The sequence below is a fragment of the Lepidochelys kempii genome, chromosome 24 (assembly GCF_965140285.1).
Source record: "Lepidochelys kempii isolate rLepKem1 chromosome 24, rLepKem1.hap1, whole genome shotgun sequence".
NCBI classification, from domain to species: domain Eukaryota; kingdom Metazoa; phylum Chordata; order Testudines; family Cheloniidae; genus Lepidochelys; species Lepidochelys kempii.
The window spans coordinates 8,462,732-8,487,493 of record NC_136403.1 but is presented as its reverse complement, the minus strand read 5'-3'; the positions used below and the strand labels follow the sequence as shown (position 1 = coordinate 8,487,493).

Here is a 24,762-nt window from a genome sequence, read left to right as displayed (position 1 = left end):
CAGTCGCTTTCAGCTCCCACGGAACCCACATTAATGTAATGGAACCACAGTGCCCGCTACTTGTCATGTTTTATGGGCCAGCCACTCCAGACTGCCACTGGTTTGACTCCATTGATCATGAGGGACGTGGGCTGAACTGAGAATTCGGCCCTGGCGCCTTTGATTTCCCCAAAAATGCCAATTGTGCCTAGCTTCTGTTGGCTTTGGGAACGTACAGCCCCCCTTGAAATGCAGTGCTGCCTCTAATCCTTACAGCCCTCCACAGGAAAGGCAGGCTACAAGTGGGGAAACTGAGGCACACCATGGGGAAGGGACTCGGGACGTGTGTAATAGCCAAGATTAGAACTCGGAAGTTCCTGAACTGTCCCACCAGTCCTCTGACTGGCTGTATCCATGAATGACCTCAGGAATCTTAGCCGTCTGCCAGGGAGAGAACTGCCACTGGCTGAGAGAAGACGCACCATTCTGACCAGAAATAACCCCTAAACAAAACCTACCTTCCTTCCTCCAGATTGACCAGCTGCGTGCAGAGCTGCTGCAGGAGCGCTCCAGCCGGCAGGACCTGGAGTGCGACAAGATCTCCCTGGAGAGGCAGGTAAGGCTGTGATCGGATGTGGGATTTGGACACCTCTTTCAATGCTGGCAGCCGGTGCTGCTTGGGATGTGCTGCTGCACGGCTCTGCCTCTCCTGGAGCTAGCCCTGCTGTCTGCTTGGGTAGCTAATGGCTGCTCTTGTGGTTTCTTGCAAATGCCGAGACGTCAAGGGGTTGCAAGTCTGCCCCCTCCCGCAAGTGACAACACTAGAAAATGTATTTAGACCAGCTTGCTCTTGTGACTTGGTTGATCATCTTGCTCTGATCCTGGAAAAGCTTCCTCACCCAGAGATCTATCTGGCGGTGGAAGGGTCCCCAAAGGAGAGGGGTGGAAGCCTCCTTTGCTTGGGAGTTTTAAAACTAGGCTGGAGAGAATGCTGCCCCAGGTGGGGAGTGGGGTCACCTGGAGCAATAGGTCTGCCCCATTGCTACTGCCCACAATGTGATGGTCTTAGCTCATCACCGGCATACTTTTTCTATGCAAGACCGACTCTACTGGTCCCGCTTGTTTTTCTTTATCAACAAAAGTCCCCCAACCCCTTCTATGCTATTTCACAGTCTCCCATGCCACCCCCACCCCCATCCCATAAAGCTGTCACCTCTCGTTAGCACCCTCAAAACCTGCGTCTGCAGTGACACCTCCTGTCTGGTGCTGTCAGGCCAGGACACCTGCTGAACTCTGCTTGTTCTGTTGTTTGATCCTCATGTTGCGTCCATTTCATCCACCTGGGGGAAGCAGCGACTCTGAAAAAGATCTGGGAGTCGTGGTGGGTGACCAGCTGAGTGTGAACTCCTGGTGTGATGCTGTCGCCAAAGGGCTAATGCAGTCCTGGGAGGCATAAATGGGGGAATCTCAGGTGGGAGTCGGGAGGTTATTTTACCTCTGTACGGGGCACTGATGCGACTCCTGCTGGAATCCTGTGTCCAGTTCTGGCACCCACAGTTCAAGGAGAATGCTGATAAATTGCAGAGGGGTCAGAGAAGAGCCACATGAACGATTAAAGGATTAGAAAACCTGCCTGAGAGTGATAGACTCAAAGAGCACAAACTAGGTAACTTAACAAAGAGGTTAAGGGGTGGCTAGATTAAAACACCCACATGGGGAACAAATATTTAATAATGGGCTCTTCAGTCTAGCAGAGAAAGGTCTAAGACGATCTAATGGCTGGACGTTGAAGCTAGACAAGTTCAGACTGGAAATAAGGTGTAAATTTTTAACAGGTGGGTAACTAACCACTGGAACAATTTACCAAGGGTCATGGTGGATTCTCCATCACTGACAACTTTTTGAATCAAGACTGGATGTTTTTCTAAAAGCTCTGCTCTGGGAATTATTTGGGGGCAGTTCTCTGGGTCATACAGGAGGTCAGACTAAGTGATCACCCTGGTCCCTTCTGGCCTTGCAATCTGTGACCTGTTGTGTCATTCTCGATATCACAGTCTCAAGCTCTCTGCGGAAGGGATGGTCTGTCTGTATTGCTCGTCTGCCCAGCGTCTAACACAAAAAGGAACCCCGGTCAAGGATCAGGGGCCATGTTACCATAATAGAAACAATAAATATACGCTGTGGTCCCAGCCTGTCTATGCAAAGAAGAGTCTGTATCCCGGTCCTCTCTTCCCCCTCTCTCATCTGCATCCCAAAGTATGACTGTATGATTGGGGGCAGGAGGGGTAGCTCAGTGGTTTGAGCATTGGCCTGCTAAACCCAGGGTTGTGAGTTCAATCCTTGAGGGGGCCATTTAGGGATCTAGGGCAAAAATTGGGGATTGGTCCTGCTTTGAGCAGGGGGTTGGACTAGATGACCTCCTGAGGTCCCTTCCAACCCTGATAGTCTATGATTCTATGATCTCTATGCCAGATGCGACACAGTCCCTGCTCCAGTGGGCCCTGTTTGGTGTCTCTGGGAGCTACTGGAATATGAGCAGAAAAATGCTGCGAATGGCTGAAGTGTTTAACCTCCTTTCCAAGCAGGGACAGAGTCGGAGATCCTCAGGATTTCTTCTGGCAGCATCGTTGCGCCTCCTGCCAGCGGCTCTGCGATCCCTCCTGTGGCATTCCAAAGGCGGCTAGGATAATAAGGGGTGTCTCCTCTCCTAATCTTCACTCTTAATTTTCAGTTTATTGCACACACCCAGCTCGGGGGGGGCCCCAGGCGTGTTGCACCTTGGAGCTCTTAATGGACATGATTTTCTAATCCCCTGGAACTCCCATAAACCTCTCCCCGCCTGCAGGGGAGTGAGGCTAGCTGTGTGCCCTGGGAGGCTGAGAACCTTGGGCTTGGCCTAATTCTTAAAGGGGAAGCTGTAGCTCATGAAAGTTTATGCTCAAATAAATTTGTTAGTCTCTAAGGTGCCACAAGTCCTCCTTTTCTTTTTGTGGATACAGACTAACACGGCTGCTACTCTGAAACTTAAAGGGGAAGAGGAATTTATAGGTGAAATGCAGGGACTGTCGGCGAAAGGAGGGTGGGGAGTCCTAGATAGCAAAGCAGATCTCTGAGACAGCCAAAGCACTAAACTATCTGTGTGCCCAGCTAGGAGACTCGCTCCCAGCTGCAACGTAATACAGTGCCCCAAACGGCCTTCAGTGGAAGCAAACTCTGCAGCAATCCATGGAGGTGTTGTACGAGCCTGTGCCACAAGGGACTGCCGGAGAGCAGCTGTGTAACTCTCTGCCCTGCCTTAACTCTGAGAATAACTGTCTGCTGTGTTTTGTCCAGCACTGTGACCCTCCCAAGGCCCCTGCCTCCCCCACAGCTGTGAGCCAGGGCATCTCGTTAGTGCTGCCTAGAACCCTGCAACAGAGCTCAAGCGTTAAGCTGTTGGGGTTTGTTCTTAACCTGGTTGCAAGGGTGCAGCGAGCTCTTGTTGCAGGTTGTCGTGCAGTCAATATTCTCAGGTCTCCTGGCTCCTTTGTAGATATGGAGATGGGGCCTCTATGGGCAGGCTGATGCCCTTTGCCTTTCCAGGAGAAGGGAGGCCCTGAGCTATTGGGGTCCAAGAGGCAGCTCTCTCCTGCCATCCCGGAATGCTGACCTCGCTGCCAGGAGCCGTTCCTGAAGGCAGGGAGAGGGAGGGCTTGGGGTGGGAGGCTTGTCACCTGCCATCCACAAGAAACTCTTGGGGTTTGAGTTCAGAGACTGGGACCTGGCTAGGCACAGAGCTGGAGTGGAGGCTGAGGTGCCGGTGGCTTTGTCTCTCTTCTGGATACTGAGGCTACCGGAGCTAAAGCTGCACCCAGGGCAGCTCTAACATGCACCTTGGCTGCAACAGGGCCCCATGTAGCAACATCGTCTAGCCGGAGGGCAGAGTTCTTTGCCCTCGCTCCTTCCTTCCTTAGACACGCTAGGGGGGATGTGGCACAGAGCATCTCCACCAGTCTTATGCCGGGGCAATCGGCAGTGGGGCTGGGCAGAAACACAGACCTGAGGTCTGCCGTCAGACGTCACTGGTGTGGTGCTCTGCTCTGTTCAATGTTGATAACAGTCGGCTGCGTGCGTGTGTTCCCTCTGTGTGCTGCCCTGGCTCTGCAGATTGCTGACACAGCAGACCCCAAGAGAATCCCCAATGACCACGGACTCCAATAAGGTACCAAGACACCCGGCCAGGTTTATTGTCAAATGAAGCACAGGAATGGTTCCCCACATACACTACAGGACATAGTACGAATATGAGCCCCCGACAATGAACCAGCTAGTCCGTGGTGGGACACTCCACTGCCCCCTAGGCCGGACAAAGACAGCCCCTCAGGGGTGCATTCTGATACACGGGTACAAACAAGTTACACATCACTCCTGACGCATTGAGGTGCAACCCTTCTACGTAGCAAGGTACAACCCCTCTATGCAGTAAGGTGCCGCCTCTCACCTTGTTCATGTTGGTTCGAACAAAACAACTCTATCCATCATAGTATTCTTTTGCCCTTGTCTTTAGGATGAGTCAACCTGTTCCTTGTTATCTGTGTGGAATGTGCAAGTATCGGAGTGTTCTGGTACCGTCCTAGCATATGTTTATCTCTCTAGCATCCAGTGCCTTGTAGGTTTGTGTATTTTTGCAACATCAGCCCTTTCCTTGCCAGCTTCTGTGAGCCGGGCCTGCCTCCGGCTCACAGCTTAACTTTGCTTTATATTAGCAAAGTCTTGACCATTACTTTAGTTCAGGCCTTAGGCCTCAGGCCTCATACCGGGCCTCTGATGTAAGGGTTTATGTTTCAGGGCTTCATCTTACTACAAGGCCCACATCTTCAGGGTCTATCTGCAGACCCAAACTGACTCATGGTTCAAATCCATTTGGAGCCCCAGAACTCATTGACCCGTGCTTTAGAGGAACCGGGCGACTTAAGACGAAATCGCGCCGATGCCTCCTGGACAGCTTTCCCTGCCGCGATGCACCTTAATTCGTAGATAGGCTCTTAATTCCAAAGTTCTTTAAAAAACGTGGTGGTAAACTACAGCCTGGACTGCTGTGAACATGCAGCAGCTACCTGCCCGGACTTGTGTTGCCAAATGCTCTGCTACACAAGCGTGTGCTGGCTCAAAAAAGCAAATCCTTCAAGCTGTTCTTGTTCTCTGCATGTAATTAACAGGGACAACACAACACTCGGCTTGAGCTGCTGACTTCAGGTAGTGCAAAAAGTCACAAAGTTCCCTGCAGTGCATCAAGCTCATTCTTCAAAAGTTTTCAGCCTTATTTCTCCCTCCTGGACGTTGCCAGTTACCGAGGCGTGTTTAATATTGGCGTTGTCTCTGCTGTCGCTTCGTGTGGAGCAGGCTAGAGGAGCTCTGATGGCTCTTAGGGAAGGAGGTGAAGCTGGCAAATTTAGCTCTTTGGGCTGAGGAAGCTATTAAATACACTGGTCATTAATATCTGAGTTCTGCACTGGATTGTGTCCCCGCCAGGAGAGCTTTGGCTTGCTGCTAAACCTGTATCCGTACAGGACTGTGGGCAGGTAAACTCCATTCTGTGGGGGAGGTGTGCGGTTTTTCCTGCTGATTGTGATGGAGCATTGGGAGGAACAGCCTAAATGGAGATGTAAGCTATTCCCTGGCCTGTGATCCCCAGCCAGCATGTTCTGACAGCATTGGCTTTGCAGAGCGGGAGAACTGTCTTCACCTGTTTTGAGCGCTTGAATTCCACACACAGCTTTAAACTACGCTCAGTTGGGAACATTTTTAATGCAGGAAAAATGATTGCCATTATATAACCCTACGCATTAAGCTTCCTATTTGTGAAAGGGATTTCGCAGAGCGTGACTCACTGCCGAGGTTTACATAACGCTCCGTTCTTTCTCTGTTTGTTTATAAGGCCAACTTTCTCACTCTGCTGCTGGCTGTTGGTTTCTTGGGTGACTAATCAGGTGTAATTTCTCCCATCAGAACAAAGACCTGAAAAGCCGACTGGCCAGCTTGGAAGGCTTGCAGAAACCGAGCGCCAGTTTGTCTCAGCTGGAGTCGCGGATCCAGGAACTGCAGGATAAGCTGCAGGCAGAAGAGAGGTAAAAGATGTGGAAACAGTAATTGGACCTGGCCCCGTCTGGCAGAAGAGCACAAAGCACTCAATGCTAAGCCCTTGTCTAAACACAGGTTATATCGCTCTAACAGTATAGAGAGCTACAACCCTTCCCTTCACACCCCCCAGAGCGGATGCAGTTCGACCAGGATAGCTGTTCCTCTGTGGAAAGGAGAATAAGCTATACTGGTATAACTGTGTCCGCACTAGGGGTTGCACCAGTATAACCGTATCAGTAAAAATTCATCCCTGAACTGACAGCCAGCCTTAGTTTACACTGGAAAGTTTTACCAGTATAAGTGTCTCGGCCCCTCTGCACAGAGAGGGAGGGAATCGCCACCCCCAGTTTATAGATAGGGAAACTGAGGCATGCAACAGGCATGTGACTCCTCCGATGTCTGTAGCAGAGCTGGTATTGGTGTATAGGAATGCTTACCCACCCCCACCCCGACATGCACTACCCAGAAAGCTCAAGGGTCTTTGCACAGAACTGCAGTTTCAGGGGAGTGCATGGGTTCTCGCCCCATCTGTGCCCTGATCTTGCTTTGCAGCCTCAGGAAGGGGTTTCATTCGGTAATACTGGTGTTGCTCTGTCGGACTTCACGCCCAGAATCCTCTCCATCCTGAGCCCCACTTCTCTCACTCGCGCCCCTTTTCAAAACAGACCTCGGCCTGATCTGCCTCCCAGGCACCTCCCCAGGCTTAATTTCGTAGTAACCACTTTCAGGAGAGCTCAGAGGTTGCGTAAGTGTCATAGATTCATAGATGTTTAGGTCAGAAGGGACCATTATGATCATCTAGCGTCAACAACATTCCCATGCAAAGTGGCGCGAGAATGTGCGGTTAACCCTTTAACTGGCACGTGCGAGTTCAGCAGCAGTCTGGTACCAAGCGTGGCAGCCTGGAACTGACTCCCGATCAATGCGGGTGTGGAGGAGGCTGTCTGCCATATCGAATCAGAAGCCTTTCTCCTAGCTGGCAGGAGAGGGCCAGTACCTCACTTACCTGTGCTTCTGGCTGGGTTTGAACTACCCTAGTGGCACGAGGCAGAATAACCAGCTGTGCGGACAGCCCCTGCTACAGGGCTCTCCACAGCAAGAGCAGCCGTTGCCAGGTTTAAAAAAATGGTGAAAAGAAAACCATCTATGCGGTGGGTCACACTCAGTTAATACCAATTTTTAAACTGATTTTAGCTAAACCGCTTCAACCCCCATGTGGATGCCCTGTTTTCAGTTTGAGCGTTCCCCAATGTGAACGTTTTTTATTTAAAATGTAAATACATTGAAATCCGAGTGTTTTAACAGAATTTGGTTTAAAATAACCGCTGAAATGCATGTCTCTCACGTAGACAAGTCTCTAAAGACTGCCTGGTGGGGGGGGGGGAGAGGGGGTGTGTCCCTATCTCAGACTAGAGTTTTAAAAACAGGCATTCCTAATTGGTGTAACTCACATGGCTGAATTGGCTCATTGTTTGCTGCCTAGTGTTATGCAGTGGAAAAATACATCATCCAGAAGGTGTGGCACTGATCGTTGCTGTATAAAAGGGGACTGAGACACTCAGCCATCCACAGGCAACTCTTCTCCAGCTCAGGTTGGCATTGTCAGAGCCACCCCTCTTGGACGCTGACCTGTGTGCACAATAGGCTTGACGTAGTGCTTGGCATTGCGTAATAACCTTGTTGGTGGCATCTGGGGGAAGCGTGCCCAGCACTATCTGCCTTGGAGCTGTCCCTGTTGTAGATAAACAGGGTGTCTGCTTCCAGGCGTGTCACCCTGGCACCCTGAACCAGAACTAAATCCTCGTGCACCCTTGTAATTTTTCTTGAGCCAAATCTAATTTTTGAAGGTAGCTCATCCCAGGTCATTGTGGGCGCAAGTCATGCTGCCCTCAAAGGGCAGAGGGAAGGGGTGGCCTAGTGGTTAGGGTGCTGCACTGGGACTCAGAGGTTCTGGGTTCAAATCTCAGCTCTGTCTCTGACTGCTTGTGTGAGCTGCAGCTAGGCGCTTTATCTCTCTGGGTCTCAGTTTCCCTGTTCAGACTGTGAGCTCTCTGGGGTACGGGCTGTCTGTGCAGCACCCAGCACCAGAGTGGGCTCCAGTCTCAATAGGGGCTTCTGGGGGCCACCATAAGGTAAACTGATCCTGTGTGTGTCTGAGCGGAGCAGCGGCTGAGCTGTGCCCAATGTGCTTTCAGGGAAAAGAATGTCCTGGTGTCCTCAAACCGCAAACTGGAAAGGAAAGTGAAGGAGCTGACAATCCAGATCGACGACGAAAGGCAGCATGTGAATGACCAGAAGGACCAGGTGTGTAGATGACATTATATTGTCTTCCCCCCACCCCCAACCACCCCACACACTCTGACTCTTGGAGCTGCCCTGGGGCATCACTCTCATCCCTCCATTCTTGTCTTCCAATTTTTATTTGTTTAAATGGCTTCCACAGCCTCTGGCACCTGCTTGGCAGACAAATGGGGAAATCTCAGCCAAGTTGGCTCTGTGCAGCCGGAGAGGTGTAGGGGGGTGGGTGGGTGGGTGTGTGAGACCCTTTACACTGCTGATCCCAGCTCAGCTGCTGAATAGCACAGACTCTAGAACGTCAGCTCTGTGTGTGTGTGTGTGTGTACACACATGTGTGTTTGTTTGTACATGCGCTTTCAGACAGTGATTTGGCTCCAATTCAGGGCTGATCTCTCCTACTGGCCAATCCAATCTGGGTACCAATGGAAACCATGGGTCAGACCCACGGATCTGATCTTGGCTCATCTCCCACACATCTCCTCTCTGCTCCTTCACGCAGCATCTTTCTCCTCTTGGTGCAAGAGCCATCCCCCTTTCCAGCTGCAGCCACCCCATTCTCTCTGCCTCATCAAGCCCCTCCCGCCCCCCATCCTGATTACAGCCTAATATTTCGGTGTCTCCCCGTCTCATGTCCTTTTAGGGCATGTGGGGCAGGGTTTTGGGGGAAGACCCCATGCAGAATAGTCCTGTAGAAGCATTTTAAGAATCCGCTTCAGCTTCCTGGTCTCTGTTGCCACTCCATCTTGCCTAATTACAGCTGGTCTGCCATCATATCTCCCAAGCCTGCTCTTCGTTTTCGGTTCTCTGCTCCCCCCTTTGGCCTACTTGAGCTGCTCTCTTGGTGTTGGGGGCAGATCCTTTAGGTTCTACTGACAGTGCCTCTCCGTGGCTCACTGAGAACAAAACATGAGGGAACAAAAACACCCCTCTCGTTGCCTGACTAAACTGAGCCACTAGCCAAGATCTGCCTGCATACAGCATGTCTTGGGTGGCGTTCCCAGAGCCAGAAGCTTCCACACACAATACACTGGTAGGACAGTAGTTTGCATCTTCTCCACCCGGATTCCTTGTGGAGAAAGTCCTAATCACGCCTGGTTTCCTCAAGCTGTGGCTGATGCATGTGGCACAGTGGAGTGCGGATGGATCTATAGGAGTGTAAGGAGATAGGATAGCATCTGTCCATGGTGCAGAGGGAGCCTGCCCATGTACGGTAACTTAGAAGACTGTACGAATTCTGATCAGTATCTGAGCATCTTTATTTCTCCCCTTCCCTCCCACAAACCTCACTTCTGTCCATGGAGCTGACTCCATACTCAAACAAAAAAATCTTCCTGTCCTGGATGCTTCTTAACCCTCTAGAAGTCTCTCTTCCCTGCAGAGCTCACCTGGGCTCTTAGCCAGGTGTGGACCCTGGTCCCCCTCCCACAAAACCCTCTCACCCAAGTTTGGTGCTTCAGAATCCTAGAAGATTAGAGCTTGAAGAGACCTCGTGAGGTCATCTAGTCCAACCCCCTGCTCAAAGCAGGATCAACACCAACTAAATCATCCCAGGCAGGGCTTTGTCAAGGCAGGCCTTAAAAACCTCTAAGGATGGAGATTCCACCACCACCCTAGGTAACCCATTCCAGTGCTTCACCACCCTCCTAGTGAAAAAGTCTTTCCTAATATCCAACCTAGATCTTCCCCACTGCAACTTGAGACCATTGCTCCTTGTTCTGTCATCTGCCACCACTGAGAACAGCCGAGCTCCATCCTCTTTGGAACCCCCTTTCAGGTAGTTGAAGGCTGCTATCAAATCCCCCCTCACTCTTCTCTTCTGCAGACTGAAATAAGCCCAGTTCTCTCAGCCTCTCCTCATAAGTCATCTGCCCCAGCCCCCTAATAATTTTCATTGTCCCCACTGGATTTTGTCCAATTTGTCCACATCCCTTCTGTAGTGGGGGGCCCAAAACTGGATGCAATGCTCCAGATGTGGCCTCACCAGTGCCAAATAGAGGGGAATAATCACTTCCCTGGATCTGCTGGCAATGCTCCTACTAATGCAGCCCAATATGCCATTGGCCTTCTTGGCAACAAGACTGACTCATATCCAGCTTCTCATCCACCGTAATCCCTGGTCCTTTTCTCAGGAACTGCTGCTTAGCCAGTTGGTCCCCACCCTGTAGCAGTGCCTGGGATTCTTCCATCCTAAGTTCAGGACTCTGCACTTGTTGTTGTTGAACCTCATCAGATTTCTTTTAGCCCAATCCTCCAATTTGTGTAGGTCACTCTGGACCCTATCCCTTCCCTTCAGCCTATCTACCTCTCCCCCCAGCTTAGTGTCATTCGCAGACTTGCTGAGGGTGCAATCCATCCCATCATCCAGATAATTAATGAAGATGTTGAACAAAACCCGCCCCAGGACAGACCCCTGTGGCACTCCACTTGATGTCTAGCTGCTAACTAGACATCGAGCCATTGATCAACTACTCGTTGAGCCTGACAATCGACCTGTATAGTCCATTCATCCAATCCATACTTTTTTGACTTGATGGTAAGAATACTGTGGGAGACCGTATCAAAAGCTTTGCTAAAGTAAAGATATATCACATCCGCTGTTTTCCTCATAGCCACACAGCCAGTTATCTCATCATAGAAGGCAATCAGGTTAGTCAGGCATGGCTTGTCCTTGGTGAATCCATGTTGACTGTTCCTGATCACCTTCCTCTCCTCCAAGTGCTTCAAAATGGATTCCTTGAAGACCTGCTCCATGACTTTTCCAGTCTGCTTTTCTGAAGTCCAGGGTCCGTATTCTGCTGCTCTCCTTTTGTCAGGATCCTGAACTCTACCATCTCGGGGTCACTGCTGCCCTGGTTGCCACCCACTTCTACTTCCCCTACCAATTCTTTCCTGTTTGTGAGCAGCAGGTCAAGAGGAAGACGGACCCTAGTTGGTTCCTCCAGCACTTGCACCAGGAAGTTGTCCCCAACACTCTCCAGAAACTTCTTGGATTGTCTGTGCATTGCTGTATTGCTCTCCCAGCAGATGTCAGGGTGATCATGCCGGCCTGGGTGCGGGTGAGGGCTCAGGTTCCACTTCGAAATGAGGATGCAGGCTGTACGCCTGATAGTGCTGACAGACCTCCACTGCCTTCCCACAATTCCCCCCACATTCCCCCCTATGCCCAGAAGGCCAGACAAGTTCTCCCACAATTCACTGGGAAAGAATCTAGAGCAGCTCCGCTCGCCGCAGAGCTAAGGACTGTGGGATGTGCCCCTGCGAGTCCTAGTGTGTCTAGGCTCTTATCCTGCTCGCAACCTCCAGAGGGGGCTGAGCATGGCTGGTTCCCGGCTTGCTCTGGCCTCCTTCAGCACCAGGGCACTGCTGTGGCTGTGAATGGCTCTTGCTGCTAGCAGAGGCCCGGAGCGTCCTGGGGCAGGAGGAGAGGGGTAGAGGTGGGGGTGAGGTCCCTCCAGCACTGCCCTGGGTGTCCGGATCTAGGTGGCATCCTCCCAGCGCCACAAGCCAACATGCCCCTCCCCTTACGCCCCCATTGCTCTGCCCCGCGCAGCTAAGCCTACGCGTCAAGGCGCTCAAGCGCCAGATGGACGAGGCCGAGGAGGAGATCGAGCGCCTGGAAAGTGCCAGGAAGAAAGCGCAGCGGGAGCTGGAGGAGCAGCACGAACTCAACGAGCAGCTGCAGAATCGCGTCAAAGCCCTGGAGAAGGAGGCCTGGTAGGCAGTGGGTGCGGTGGGTGGTCAGGTGTGTCCCAACTGTGTGCTGCAGAATCCCCTCCTTAGCCTGGTGTCCTAGGGGTCCCCACAGGTAAGGGGCTCCTGGAATAATACGCATCCCAACTTAGCTCTTCTCCGTACCAGTCTCCCTATGCGGCCGGCTGAAGCCCTAGCTCATCTTCCAGCAGAAATGTGACCATAGAAAACTCCCCCTTGAGGAATAATCGCAGGCTGCCTGTCCCCTGCCCTCCTTCCAGCCCTGTAGCTAGGCATAGCTCTGTGCTGGGCGCGCCGAGGAAGATCTGCTCTTGGAGAGCAGGAATCTGGTCTAAGCGACCTCCCCGAAGCAGAGCGGCAGTGTGCCCATAATCTAAGCCATGCTCCAGTGCCCTAGCGAGGGTCGTTCACACTGAGCCTGCGGCCAAGGGAAGTCCGTAGCGCGGTGTGCAGGGATAGTCAAACAATCCTGCCCCGGTCCCGCTGAGAGTCAAGCGAAGGCTGGGCACTGACCTGCCCCAGCTCCATGGAAGTCTCAGCCCAGCAGGCTTGGAACGGTTCCTTTCTGGAATTTCATTGATCTTTTCATCTCATTGCTGCCCTCTAACACAGTGTTTGGGGTGCAGGGTGTCCAATCAGGGCTGTGGGCAGATGGGAGCTCCTGATTTAGAGCAGGGATCTCCCGTTGCTCTAGGCCCTAGTGGGAATCAGCCAGCCGGGGACAGAGAGCAGGGTCAGGTAACCGCAGCCATTCACTGGCTCGTCCTCTTCCCACCCAGGCGCAAGGCCACCCGCTCGGCTGCAGAGGCCTCCCTGGACGACGACCGCCTGAGCTCGGACGAGGAGTTTGACAGCGCCTACGGCCCATCCTCCATCGCCTCGCTGCTGACGGAGGGGAACCTGCAGACCAGCTCGTGCTAGCAGCTAGCGTGGGTCGTTAACTGGCTCCTGGGGTGCGCCCTTTTCCCCACAGTCAGAACTACTTCGGGCTCCTTGAGAGGCAGGTGCAGGGCGTCATTCCACGGGGGAGCGTCCCCTATCCACTGACGTTCCAGTCCCTTTAGGAGGAAAAACAACACCCTGGAGGCCAGCGATCCTTGGATTGGAGTTGGCTGACACATGCGTCCTTTCCAAAAAGCAGCTAACTGGAGAGGAGCCAGGAGCAGAAGAACTGAGAACAATGTGCAGGAAGGTTTTCTGCTTAAATTGGGAGGGAGGGTGGGGCAGAATTGGGTGTTAAGATCCCCAGAAAATTCTATTTAATCTGTTTTTCTCTGTGATTCTCAGGGCACTGCTTAAATTCCAGATGTTTCGTATCTTAACCAAATGTTTGTCTGTATACTGGGGGTGGGGGGTGGAAACAGATGTGCAATAAGGCAGGATGATATTCTGTGGCTCATAAACAAGAGGTGAACCTGTCTCTTCAGGCACCGTGGGAGTTCACTTTTCTCTGCCAGAAGGGGAAGCGTGGTAGGTTACCGTCAGCAACCAGAGTCTGAGGAGACGGTCCGGGTGTGTGGGAAAGCTGGGTTCTGCTCTGAGAGTGTCTTTAATGTCTACAGACAACCTCATGGAGTCCTGGGTCTAAAATCCAGCGGCTGCTTTTTCCAGGACTTTTGCAGCTTTCATTTCCTCACGCCCTGTTAAAGAGAAATTCCTGGCCAGCCCATCAATCCGTGGGGCCTACGTGCTGCTCTTCCCTTCTCTTCATTCTTTGTGAGCACGTGGCTGCGCTGAAGGATGGCTCTGACTTCGTAATGACAGAGGATGGGGAGTGGGAGCCTCAGGCTTGCGAAACTCTATGGGGCTAGTGTGCTTCACAAGGGACTCTGTTGGCACATTTTTGGCCCTTTCTGTTGGCCCTGCTCTGGGGGAGGAGGCCAAGGATGGGGATGTAGGTCAGGAAAAGTTTGAGATCGCCCAGGTTGACTGGGACCTCAAGGGTTCATGGCCTGTGTGAGAGGAAGTGGTGGGTCTCGGTCCAGTCCCCAGCTGTCAGTGACATTACACTAATCCCGTCGCAGCTGGCCCATGGAGGAAGAAGTAAAACAGGTTTTGGAATAGCTGAGATTTTTATCTGACATGATAGCACTTTGTTGTTGAAACTAATGAGCATGAGAGCTTGCCTCCACCTGTCTGAGCCGAGCGATCAATCACGAAATGAGGCATGACCCTGGGGGTCCATCCAGGGCAGGGCTGCCTGGCCATCCTGTCCACATTCTGCTGTCCTGTATAAAGGGACATCCAGCCTCCAGGGCTGTCTCCAATGCAATTAATAACAAACACCTGGGGTCTGCCTGCTGGGGGCCCCTCCTATCTTGCACCTCTCCAGCAGTTTCTCGCGTCTGTTTTTTGGCAATAAACCAGCCAGGGAAAGCAAACCCCTGCCTTTGGAAGCACGTGTGCTGCGGATGTTAATGAAAAGCAGGGGCTGTACTGGCCTTGATGGGCTGAGCAGCCAAATTCTCTCACCTTCAAGCTCCTCCATGTCCCCAAACGCTGCTCCTGCTTCACTCACCCAGCTGCAGTTGTAATCAGTGGAGTGTGAGCTGGGCTGGGCTGTAATGCATCCAGCCTATTCAGAGAGGAAAGAACAATACTGGGCCAGCCCTGCTTGAGACCTATGTATCCTTGAAACGAACCTGCCTTTCAGCTCCCATTGAGCCTCGTTTTGTAGCTGAATTTGCACCTGTTCCTAAAGTGCTGCTTTATAGATTGGGAACATATGTGGGGCGAGGGAGCGTTTCCACTGAGTGTGTGACACCCCCCTCCGCCCCGCTTCTGTTGTGGGTTGAGCTGCTAACATCTCAGTTTCCCTCTGTTACCTTTTTAAACTTCACCAGCTCAGGGGTTTCAGAGCAATTTGAAAGTCAGGCCTTGACCGTTGTGCATTAATGGGGAGTGTCCAGTGGGGGAAACTTAGTCCAGTGAATTTCTGCTTGGAAGCGGACTTGGGGGTAGAACATTTAAACATGCCTATGTTTTAAAATAACCCGATTTAACATGCACATGCCCCCTGCCTGAGGCAGCAAGAGACAGGAGCAGGGGTGGGGAGGTGACAAATACACCGTGATGCTCGGTCTGAGCTCAAGAGCTAACAAAAATCCCCAATGCCCAAATATAGCCATTGCCTTGTCTTGCATGATTTCAGCTTCCACTAGTGTTCACGCCCTTCTGCTCCCAACAGGGGCCTTGCTTGCTTGCGCTGCCTTGCTCGGCATGCTGCCCTAGAGCAGGTCTCCGTAGCCACGTGGATGAGACGGTGCTTTGGATGCTTGTTTTTTGTCCTGATGTTTGGTTCGAACGTCTGCAGCTATGGGCCTGGCAGTTCGCAAAACGCCATGGGAACAGCAAGTCCTCGGAGTTCTCATCTGCTCCATGGCAGTGTGCTGGTCACGCAGCCCAGAGAGCCACTCTGAGGCTTGCTTGGACCATTTAAATAGCTGCCCCTAATTGGGACCTCCCAAAGCTGCTGATCTAGATGTAAAAGGTGTTTGGCTCTAGCGTTTCCAGGCGAACATCTCCCCCCCGAAAACAAACACACTCAGTAGATAAATTCTGCAAGATGCATCTCAGGTCATCGACAAGCCAGTGCTGTCACCTTCTCCTGGGATGCAGTGGTTCAGAGACACCTTTGCAATCTCTCAACCTACCCCAACCAGCTCCAGCTCTCCACCATGAGGCTTTGGGGAGGAATCTGCTCAGGGAGCCAAGTTTTTTCTTGTTTAGAGGCTGCCGCCACTGAGGAAGAGCAGGTGAATCAAGGCTTGACTTACGAATCAAGGCTACATCGTCTGCTGGCGTGAAGGGGAGTAGCTCCATTGCCGTGGATGGAAGACCGCAGATCTGCACCAGCTGAGCATCGAACCCCAGCTTTCAAACAGCTGGATTTTCAGCTGATCTTGGTGGGTTGGGTCTCTTTCTCTCTGGATTTTGATTGGGACTCTTCACACTGGGCACTTAATAATTGAAACAAAGTTTCCTTGTTAAAACACCCACAGATGGGTGGGGGGAATCTTCCCCCCACACACACACACAGCCTACCCCCCTAAAAAGCCCTGGATGGGTGCAGCTGTATCATGACGACAGCCTGAACCTGTTATGCTCTGTGACTGTAGGAATGTGCCCATTGCAAAGGAGCTGGAGCGAAGGTTTCACTAACCAGGTTGCCATCCACACCTTTTGAGGGCTGTCCTGTTTCACTCTCCATCTGCAGGGCCTGGGTGGGTTTCGTTGCAGGCAGCCCCCGCCTTCTGCGCCTGGCTTTGCTCCTCCTCCAAACCCGCCTGATCTGGAGGGGGCTGCAGAGAGGGAGCTAACCAAGAGCATTTCTCCAGAGCTGGCCAGCCTCTGGATCCCAGGGTAGTCTCCCTAGACAGCAGATGCCTCATCGGGGCTCTATTGGTGGATGCAGAGACCCACCCCTTGCACTGTTAACGGGCAAGCTGCTCAGTGAAGCAGCAGCTTCAAAAGGGAGGTTGTAGGGGTGGAATGAGGAGATGGAATTTAAGGTTCCCTTCCCCCACCAGCCGTCAAAGTAATGGGATGTGAGACTCTCGAGAAACAGCCATAGATGAGCTGTGTGGCTCATGGAGCAAGAAGATGGTCCTCCCAGCAGAGTTTTGGGGTTTGTTTTGTTTTTGTTTTTGTTTTTTTGAGATCTAACATACCTCCCACTTCAGGAGCCTGATGGGAGCCAGCCCTGCTTCAGAGCTGCTAAGGGACTCCCGGACGTTCATTACAGACCCTAGCAGCAGGCGTGGGTGTGGCTGGTTGGAGTGAGTGACACTAGGCCGGGACCAGCTTAGTGCTGGAATTTCCCCCCTCCCTCTGCTGTAAATGCAGAACAACCACCTGGAAGTCAGTGACGCTTCTCCCAGGGCTGCCCTAGTAACGGGCCCATTGATACTCTGCCGCAGCGAGAGCCAAGGAGCTGCAGAATTGTGTGGTCCGATTGTCACCCCGCAATGTGCGTGGGGATCCCGCAGCAGCTGGGGCACCGTTTCCCCCTCTTCTGCCTGGTCAGTGAGGACTGAGCGAGGCTGGGCCTTGCCTTCCAGCTGGCTCTGTGGCTCTATACACCAAGAGGATGTTTCGCTGCCAAGCTGGACCAATTTTCTTGTGGGCCCCAGGCTTTGCCCTCCTGGCAGTTGAATCAGAGACACAAGCCACCTACATGTCCCCCCCAAGAAACGTGCAGGGATGAGCCTGGGTTACGGGTGGTCTCCACAGGCTGTTCTGCAGAGGCTGGGCGAGAGGGAGGGAGGGAGGGGGAATCCTTGCTGAGATCTCCTGCGAGGATAACTTGCTTTTTTAAAATAAAACCCGATGTAAGAGGAATTTGAGACAAGGGAGGGGAAGGATGATTCAAGTCCCATGCTAATAGCGTTTATTGCAGAGTGGCTTTCATGCCCCTGTGGATTCTGATTGCTTGTATAGCAGCATATGAGAGAGATGATCTGATTATTATGTAACTTTGTTTTCCTCTTGCATATGCCCTTCAACTTGTATTTTAAAATTAAAAGTTTATACATGCTGAAGCTAATCTCATTGCAGTTTTCCCCTGCATCTCGTATTTATTTTTGTTTGTGTTGTACTAGGAGCCCCAGTCATGGAACAAGACCGCAGGGCGCTAGGCGCTGTACAAACACAGAACAAAAATACAGTCACTTCCCCAAAGAGCTGACAATCTAAGTATCAAATGAGACAACAGGTGGAGATGGACAAATGAGGGCACACAAGGACACAAATACCTTGCAGCGTCAACATTTAAAACAATTTTATTGTAACAGCATTTCAAAGTTTTGGCCCAAGGGTGGGGGCATGGGGCCATCATTTGAGCTCCCCGCCTCAGGTGCCAAAATGTTGTGGGCCAGCCCTGGCACACATTATTATTGAGGGTTATCAAGTGCTAATTAACTTAGTTGATCTGAATGGCTGTGTTCACCGTGATGCAGTGGTGAGCTCAAGTCCGACCTGTCCTGGCCACTTTATCCCTGGTGTAACAGTGCTCACTTTAAGGGACTTACAGCAGGGGCATGTCACTTACAGAGCTGAATTGGTCCCGTAACTGGGGAAACAAACGTATCTGAACTGCAAAGAGATAATGAACAAATTCCCTGCTGTTACATCCTATCAGTAACCAAACAGCCCCCCTGAAAATAGCAGTTCTCTGCCCCTCTCCTTTCACTGGAGGAAGGTCTGTTTGCATTGAGATAGCACCTAGGAACACCAGGGATGAACTAGGACCCAGTAGGTGCTGTACTCCCATAGGAAAAGACCCTTCCAGTCTCACTGTGTTCTGCACAATCTAATGATTCGCATTTCACAGCCGGGGATGCTGATGCAAGGTCTTCAATGCAATGGTGCATTCCTGCTACTCCACTCCAGTGAGAGCAACCATCTTGCGAAACACCTCTGGAGCCAGGCAGAGTGACCGGCTTAGCAGCTGATGGGTCATTGGGATCCGGTTACAGCGGGAGTTACCACTGTGTTACTAGCGTGAGCATCTACAGCACTGGACCTTCAACCCCTACCCCCTACAAGTAGGCTAGTTGAAGTTTAAAGTGCCACTTAAATGGGGCTTGAGATTTTTGTGTGGGGCTAGGAGTTGGACTGGGGGAGTATTCGAGCTGTATCGTGAGCAAATGCAGAAGCTGAAGCAAAGCGTTTCTCTTCAGTTTATTACAGTAGCATGTAGGAATCCCAGTCAGGGCCCTGTGACGATGCACGGACAAAGACTTTCAATAAGCCAAACGTGGGGTTAGTGCCGCCAAATTCAGGAACATCCTTTCTGGATTATGAAAATCTTGAACTCCCTGTTTTTTACAGAACTTCAGTTTTACCAGATCACTCAGATCTTGGACACAGTAACACTTAAATTAAACTCTTCTGGGGAGAGTCAGAGAGATCAAACTGCACATAGCAGCTGTGAGTGACCTCTCTTAATACCCAACTGCAGTGATGAGGGTCAGATAAGAACTCCCATAGGGCAGAATCTCTAACTCCTGGTCTTGTGCTTTCACCCTATGTCTGTCCTTCCTCTGGCTAGCAAAGGAAGCTGCCTTTAGCTAGAAAATGGACTTTGTATGAAGACTAGTGGATCACGGAAGAAAAGGCCAAGTGTTTAATTCTTACACCCTACCTCCATTAAAGAGAAAGTTAACCCTACAGCTACGATGAAAAAGGTGTGGAAAATGGGTAAGGAAGGTTGTGTTGGATCAACCAGCATTTATTCCAAAGGGTGATGTGCTTTACCTGAGATAATCGCCCATGTTTCTTTGGAGCAAATATTGCCATCCGTTTCACTGTGTGCAGAAATGTCCATTTCTCTTCCCTTTGGAAAAATCCCCCACTCCTGAGAAAACGATTGTTGAATCCCATAGGCAGTGGGACAGCAAGGGAGGGTCAACACAAAGGTTGATGTCATGAGGGAAATTGCAGCTGTTTCTCCATTGGCTCATTGCTGCTACCGACCTTTTTGCTAATTGCAGAACAAACCCTGTTTACTTTTCCACAGGTGTGAGTGCTTTGTTGTTGTTTTTTAAATTGCCAAGGGCCTTTTATAGCAGCCAGCAGTCAAGGTACAGCTCAACCCATCCTCTGAATGCCCAAACTCTGTTGTGTTGGGTGGAGATGGTGCAGAGAATAAAGTGAACTGTCAAGCTGTAAGTCCCCTGTTATGATAATTGGGTCTACAAATTTACCTTATCTGTAAGATCAATTGGAAAAAGTATATGAAAGTTCATCAGCTGTTACAATAACCTCTAACAACAGATGGCGATGGAAAAGAGGTCAAGTTGTTTTTCATAATAAATGTAATAAACAGATGCAAGAGAATTAGTGCAGGCAAAAAACCAGCCCTGCTGATATTCTTCAATGAGTCGGTTGAAATCGTGCTTGGTAAAAACAGAAGACTTGGGACTGGAAATTAATGAACCAGAATTAGTGTGTTGGATATTAGGCCTAATGGGTGGACAAAATCGTGAGGGGATGGGCTGTTCCACACACTCCGTGCTTAAAGAAAAGATGGAAGTTAACCGAGGTCGGCACGGCACGGCCCCCAGGGTTAACGGTTAAGGTCCAGTTAAGCCTAATGTTTGCAGGATAAACTTTGACATCCCTCATGTGGGACGCAGGATCAGGGTGGTCAGCGCAAACTGCAATGTTGAATTGGTGGATGGAGATGGCTGAAAATGAGGCCCAAATAGCCAGTGCTCTGCATTCAGTGGGAAACCCTTTTTTCATGTGGATGTCTATTTCCTCAAAGGGGCCTTCTGAAAGCTACTGCCCGTCCTGGCTGTTGGGGTTGGTTTAATGGAGCTTCCTTGACAGCTCGTGGGGGCAATGGATGGGGGCTCAGGAACCCTGGATTCTATGTTCCTAGCTCTGCCACTGATTTGCCTTGTGACCCTCGGCACATCCCTTCTCCTCCCACCTTGTGTCTGGCTGGTCTATTTAGACTGTACGCTCTGCAGGGCCTGTTGCTCACTAGGTTTATGTGTAGCACCCAGCACAGTGGAGGGGGCTTCCAGCTGCTGCAGTGATTCACATCACGCATCAGGTCTATCTGAGCTGCAACCCACTCTCCCTCCCTTCATCAGATCCCTGTTCGCAGCATCACCAGGAGCAGCAGCAGGGAGTTAGCTGGGCGTTTACATTTCGATTCCTAGTAAAGGGTCAGCATTGACTGGAACTAGGACCATAGGCGTCAACTTCTCCTGGCACCAGTGGGGTGCTTGACACCCCCCCCGGCTCCTCCCCAACTCTGCCCCTGCCCCCATTCCAACCCCTTCCCCAAAGTCCCCACCCCAACTCTGCCCCCTCCCTGCCCCTATTGGATCCCTTCCCCAAATCCTGCCCCAGCCCCACCTCTTCCCCGCCTCCTCCCCTAAGCGTGCCAAAGTTCTGCTCCTCCCCGCTCCCTCCCACAGCATCTTATGCTGCAAAACAGCTGTTTCACAGCAGCAAGCGCTGGGAGGAGGCGCCGGTGAGCTGGGGTGGGGCAGGCAGCTGCTGGTGGGAGCAGAACACCCCACCAATTTTTCCCCATTGGTGCTCCAGCCCCGGAGCACCCAAGGAGTCAGCACCTAGGACTAGGACAGAGGTAGAGGACTGTGCAACTGCCGATAGCAGCAGCCCTACATTGGGTGCTTTGGAAAGGCTCCCGCCTAGCCGCGGATTTGCATAAGGCAGGTGCTTCCCCCTCCCTGAGCTGTTCTCGGTGTTTATCTCTAGTCATGGGATTTAATCAAACACACTCCACCTACAGCAGATCAGGCCCTGGCTCTCCTGGCTGATAGCCATTCACCCCCTCACCTGCTCCGCATTAGCAAGAGGGATGTGGCGGGGACCTTGGTTTTAAAGTGCTGACTTGCAACTCCAGGCACCAGGGCTCAATGCCTGTCTCTGCCACAAGCTCCCCACGTGTCCCTGATAAAATCACTTGAACCTCTCCAGGCTGCTGCTCCCCAACTAGAAAATAAGGCTGCAGATCCTTCTTGTCTAACTGGATTGCAAGCTCTTCAGGGTAGGGACCGGCCCTCACTCTATACATGCCCTGAACACAGTATGAGTGGGCCTTAAGGTACTACTGTCCTGCAACTAATGGACTAGTGTAGAGGAAAGAAAACGAATGTGGGACGAGCAAAACTCAGTAATAACGGGGGATTTCAACTCTCCCCATATTGACTGGGTACGTGTCACCTCAGGACGGGATGCAGACATAAAGTTTCTTGACATCTTTAAATGACTGCTTCTTGGAGCATCTAGTCCTGGAACCCACACGAGGAGCGGCAATTCTTGATTTAGTCCTAAGTAGAGCACAGGATCTGGTCCAAGAGGTGAATATAGCGGGACTGCTTGGTAATAGTGACCATAGTATAATTAAATTTAACATCCCTGTGGCGGGGAAAACACCACAGCAGCCCGACACTGTAGCATTTAATTTCAGAAAGGCGGACTACACAAAAATGAGGAAGTTAGTTAAACAGAAATTAAAGGGTACAGTGCCAAAAGAGAAATTCCTGCAAGCTGCATGGAAACTTTTTAAAGACCCCATAAGAGAGGCTCAACTTCAATATATACCCCAAATTAAAAATCATAGTAAGAGAATCAAAACAGTGCCACTGTGGCTAAACAACAAAGTAAAAGAAGCAGTGAGAGGCAAAAAGGTGTCCTTTAAAAAGTGGAAGTTAAATGCTAGGAAAATATGAGAAAAATAGGAGCATAAACTCTGGCAAATGAAGTGTAAAAATACAATTAGGAAGGCCAAAAAAGAATTTGGAGAGCAGCTAGCCAAAGACTCAAAAAGTAATAGCAAAAAAATTAAGTACATTAGAAGCAGAAAGCCTGCTAAACAACCAGTGGGGCTACTGGACAATTGAGATGCTCAAGGAGCATTCAAGGACGATAAGGCCATTGCGGAGAAACTAAATGAATTCTTTCCATCGGTCTTCATGGCTGAGGATGTGAGGGAGGTTCCTAAACCTGAGCCATTCTTTTTAGGTGACAAATCTGAGGAACTGTCCCAAATTGAGGGGTCATTAGAGGAGGTTTTGGAACAAATGGATAAATTAAACAGTAAGGAGTTACCAGGACCAGATAGTATTCACCCAAGAGTTCTGAAGGAACTCAAATGTGAAAGTGCAGAACTACTAACTGTAGTCTGTAACCCATCATTTAAATCAGCTTCTGTACCAAATGACTGGAGGATAGCTAATGTGACACCAATTTTTAAAAAGGACTCCAGAGGTGATCCCAGCAATTACAAGCCAGTAAGCCTCACTTCAGTACCAGGCAAACTGGCTGAAACTATAGTAAAGAACAGAATTGTCAGACACATAGATGAACCTAATTTGTTGGGGAAGGGAAATCATGCCTCACCAATCTACTAGAATTCTTTGAGAGGGTCAACAAGCATGTGGACCAAGGGGATCCTGTGGATCCAGTGTACTTTTTCAGAAAGCTTTTGTCAAGGTCCCTCACCAAAGGCTCTTAAGCAAAGTAACCTGTCATGGGATAAGAGGGAAGGTCCTTTCATGGATTGGTAACTGGTTAAAATATAGGAAACAAAGGGTAGGAATAAATGGTCAATTTTCAGAATGAAGAGAGATAAACAGTGGTGTCCCCAGGGGTCCGAACTGGGTCCAGTCCTATTCAACATATTCATAAATGATCTGGAAAAAGGGATAAGAAGTGAGGTGGCAAAATTTGTAGATGATACAAAACTTCTCAAGATAATTAAGGTCCAGGCAGACTGCGAAGAGCTACAAAAGGATCTCTCAAAACTGGGTGACTGGGCAACAGAATGGCAGATGAAATTCAATGTTGATAAATGCAAAGTAATGCACATTGAAAAACATAATCCCAACCATATAAAATGATGAGGTCTAAATTAGCTGTTACCACTCAAGAAAGAGATCTTGGAGTCCTTGTGGATAGATCTCTGAAAACATCCTCTCAATGTGCAGCGGCAGTCAAAAAAGTGAACAGAATCTTGGGCATCATTAAGGAAGGGCTAGATAATAAGACAAAAAAATATCATGTTGCCTCTATATAAATCCATGGTACGCCCATATCTGGAATACTACATGCTGATGTGGTCGCCACATCTCAAAAAAGATATGTTGGAATTGGAAAGGTTCAAAAAGGGGCAACAAAAATTATTAGGGGTATGGAATGGCTTCCATGTGAGGAGAGATTAATAAGATCGGGACTTTTCATCTTGGAAAAGCAGTGACTCAGGGGGGATATGATAGAGGTCTACAAAATCATGACTAGTGTGGAGAAAGTAAATAAGGAAGGGTTATTTACGCCTTCTCATAACACAAGAACTAGGAGTCACCAAATGAATTAATAGGTAGCAGATTTAAAGCGAAAGGAAGTATATTTCACACAGTCAGTCTGTGGAACTCTTTGCCAGAGGATGTTGTGAAGGCCAAGACTATAACAGGGTTCAAAAAAGAACTAGATAAATTCATGGAGGAGAGGTCCATCAATGGCTATTAGCCAGGATGGGCAAGGATGGTGTCTCTAGTCTCTGTTTGCCAGGATCTGGGAATGGGCAACTGGGGATGGATCACTTGATGATTACCTGTTCTGTTCATTCCCTCTGGGGCACCTGGCACTGGCCACTGTTGGAAGACAGGGTACTGGGCTAGATGGACCTTTGATCTGACCCAGTATGGCCGTTCTTATGTGTTAACCATTGGAACAACGTAATGAGGGGGGGGGAGGGAGGGTAGTGGATTCTCCATCACTTCAAGTCTTTAAATCAAGAATGACTCAACCCGAAGTCTAGATTGCTGGGTGAGATTCTCTGGCCTGAGTTATACAGGAGTTCAGACCTGACGGTCATCATGAGCCACCTTTGGCCTTCAAATCCATGAAATTTCAGGCACTTGCGTTTGAAAATGTCGTCCCTGGCTCCCAGCCTTAGACAAAACTCTCTCTGTCTCTCTGTTGACCGTCTGTATCATTAGTATGTATTTGTATTACCATCCCACATAGGGGCCCTAGTCATGGACCAAAACCCCATTGTGTATATATAAACTTGTGGAGCTGCTTCTGGTTTACAAATGCTTTCAAGTCACTGCTCTGCGTTGAGAAGCCTTGTTTCAAAGGGGGTATTTTTGTAGAACCTTTAAAAAAAAA

At 50.4% G+C, this 24,762-nt stretch overlaps 1 protein-coding gene and 1 long non-coding RNA gene across 8 annotated transcripts in view; one reads left to right on the top strand and one right to left on the bottom strand.

Moving 5' to 3' along the window:
- CGN (cingulin) overlaps positions 1–17,666 on the top strand; it is a 66,407-nt gene extending 48,741 nt beyond the window's left edge. For all 7 annotated transcript variants that reach the window (XM_073322423.2, XM_073322426.2, XM_073322424.2 and 4 more), the window contains 5 exons: positions 512–595; positions 5,968–6,086; positions 8,295–8,403; positions 11,948–12,111; positions 12,888–17,666. In XM_073322423.2, coding sequence (XP_073178524.2) covers positions 512–595; positions 5,968–6,086; positions 8,295–8,403; positions 11,948–12,111; positions 12,888–13,029 — 618 coding nt within the window. In that variant the 3' untranslated portion in view covers positions 13,030–17,666. The remainder of the gene's footprint in view (positions 1–511; positions 596–5,967; positions 6,087–8,294; positions 8,404–11,947; positions 12,112–12,887) is intronic.
- The window catches only part of LOC140902405 (uncharacterized), a 50,945-nt gene continuing 30,359 nt past the window's right edge, over positions 4,177–24,762 (bottom strand). Inside the window, exon 2 of the long non-coding RNA XR_012156061.2 lies at positions 4,177–6,069. This is a non-coding gene — a long non-coding RNA (uncharacterized LOC140902405). The remainder of the gene's footprint in view (positions 6,070–24,762) is intronic.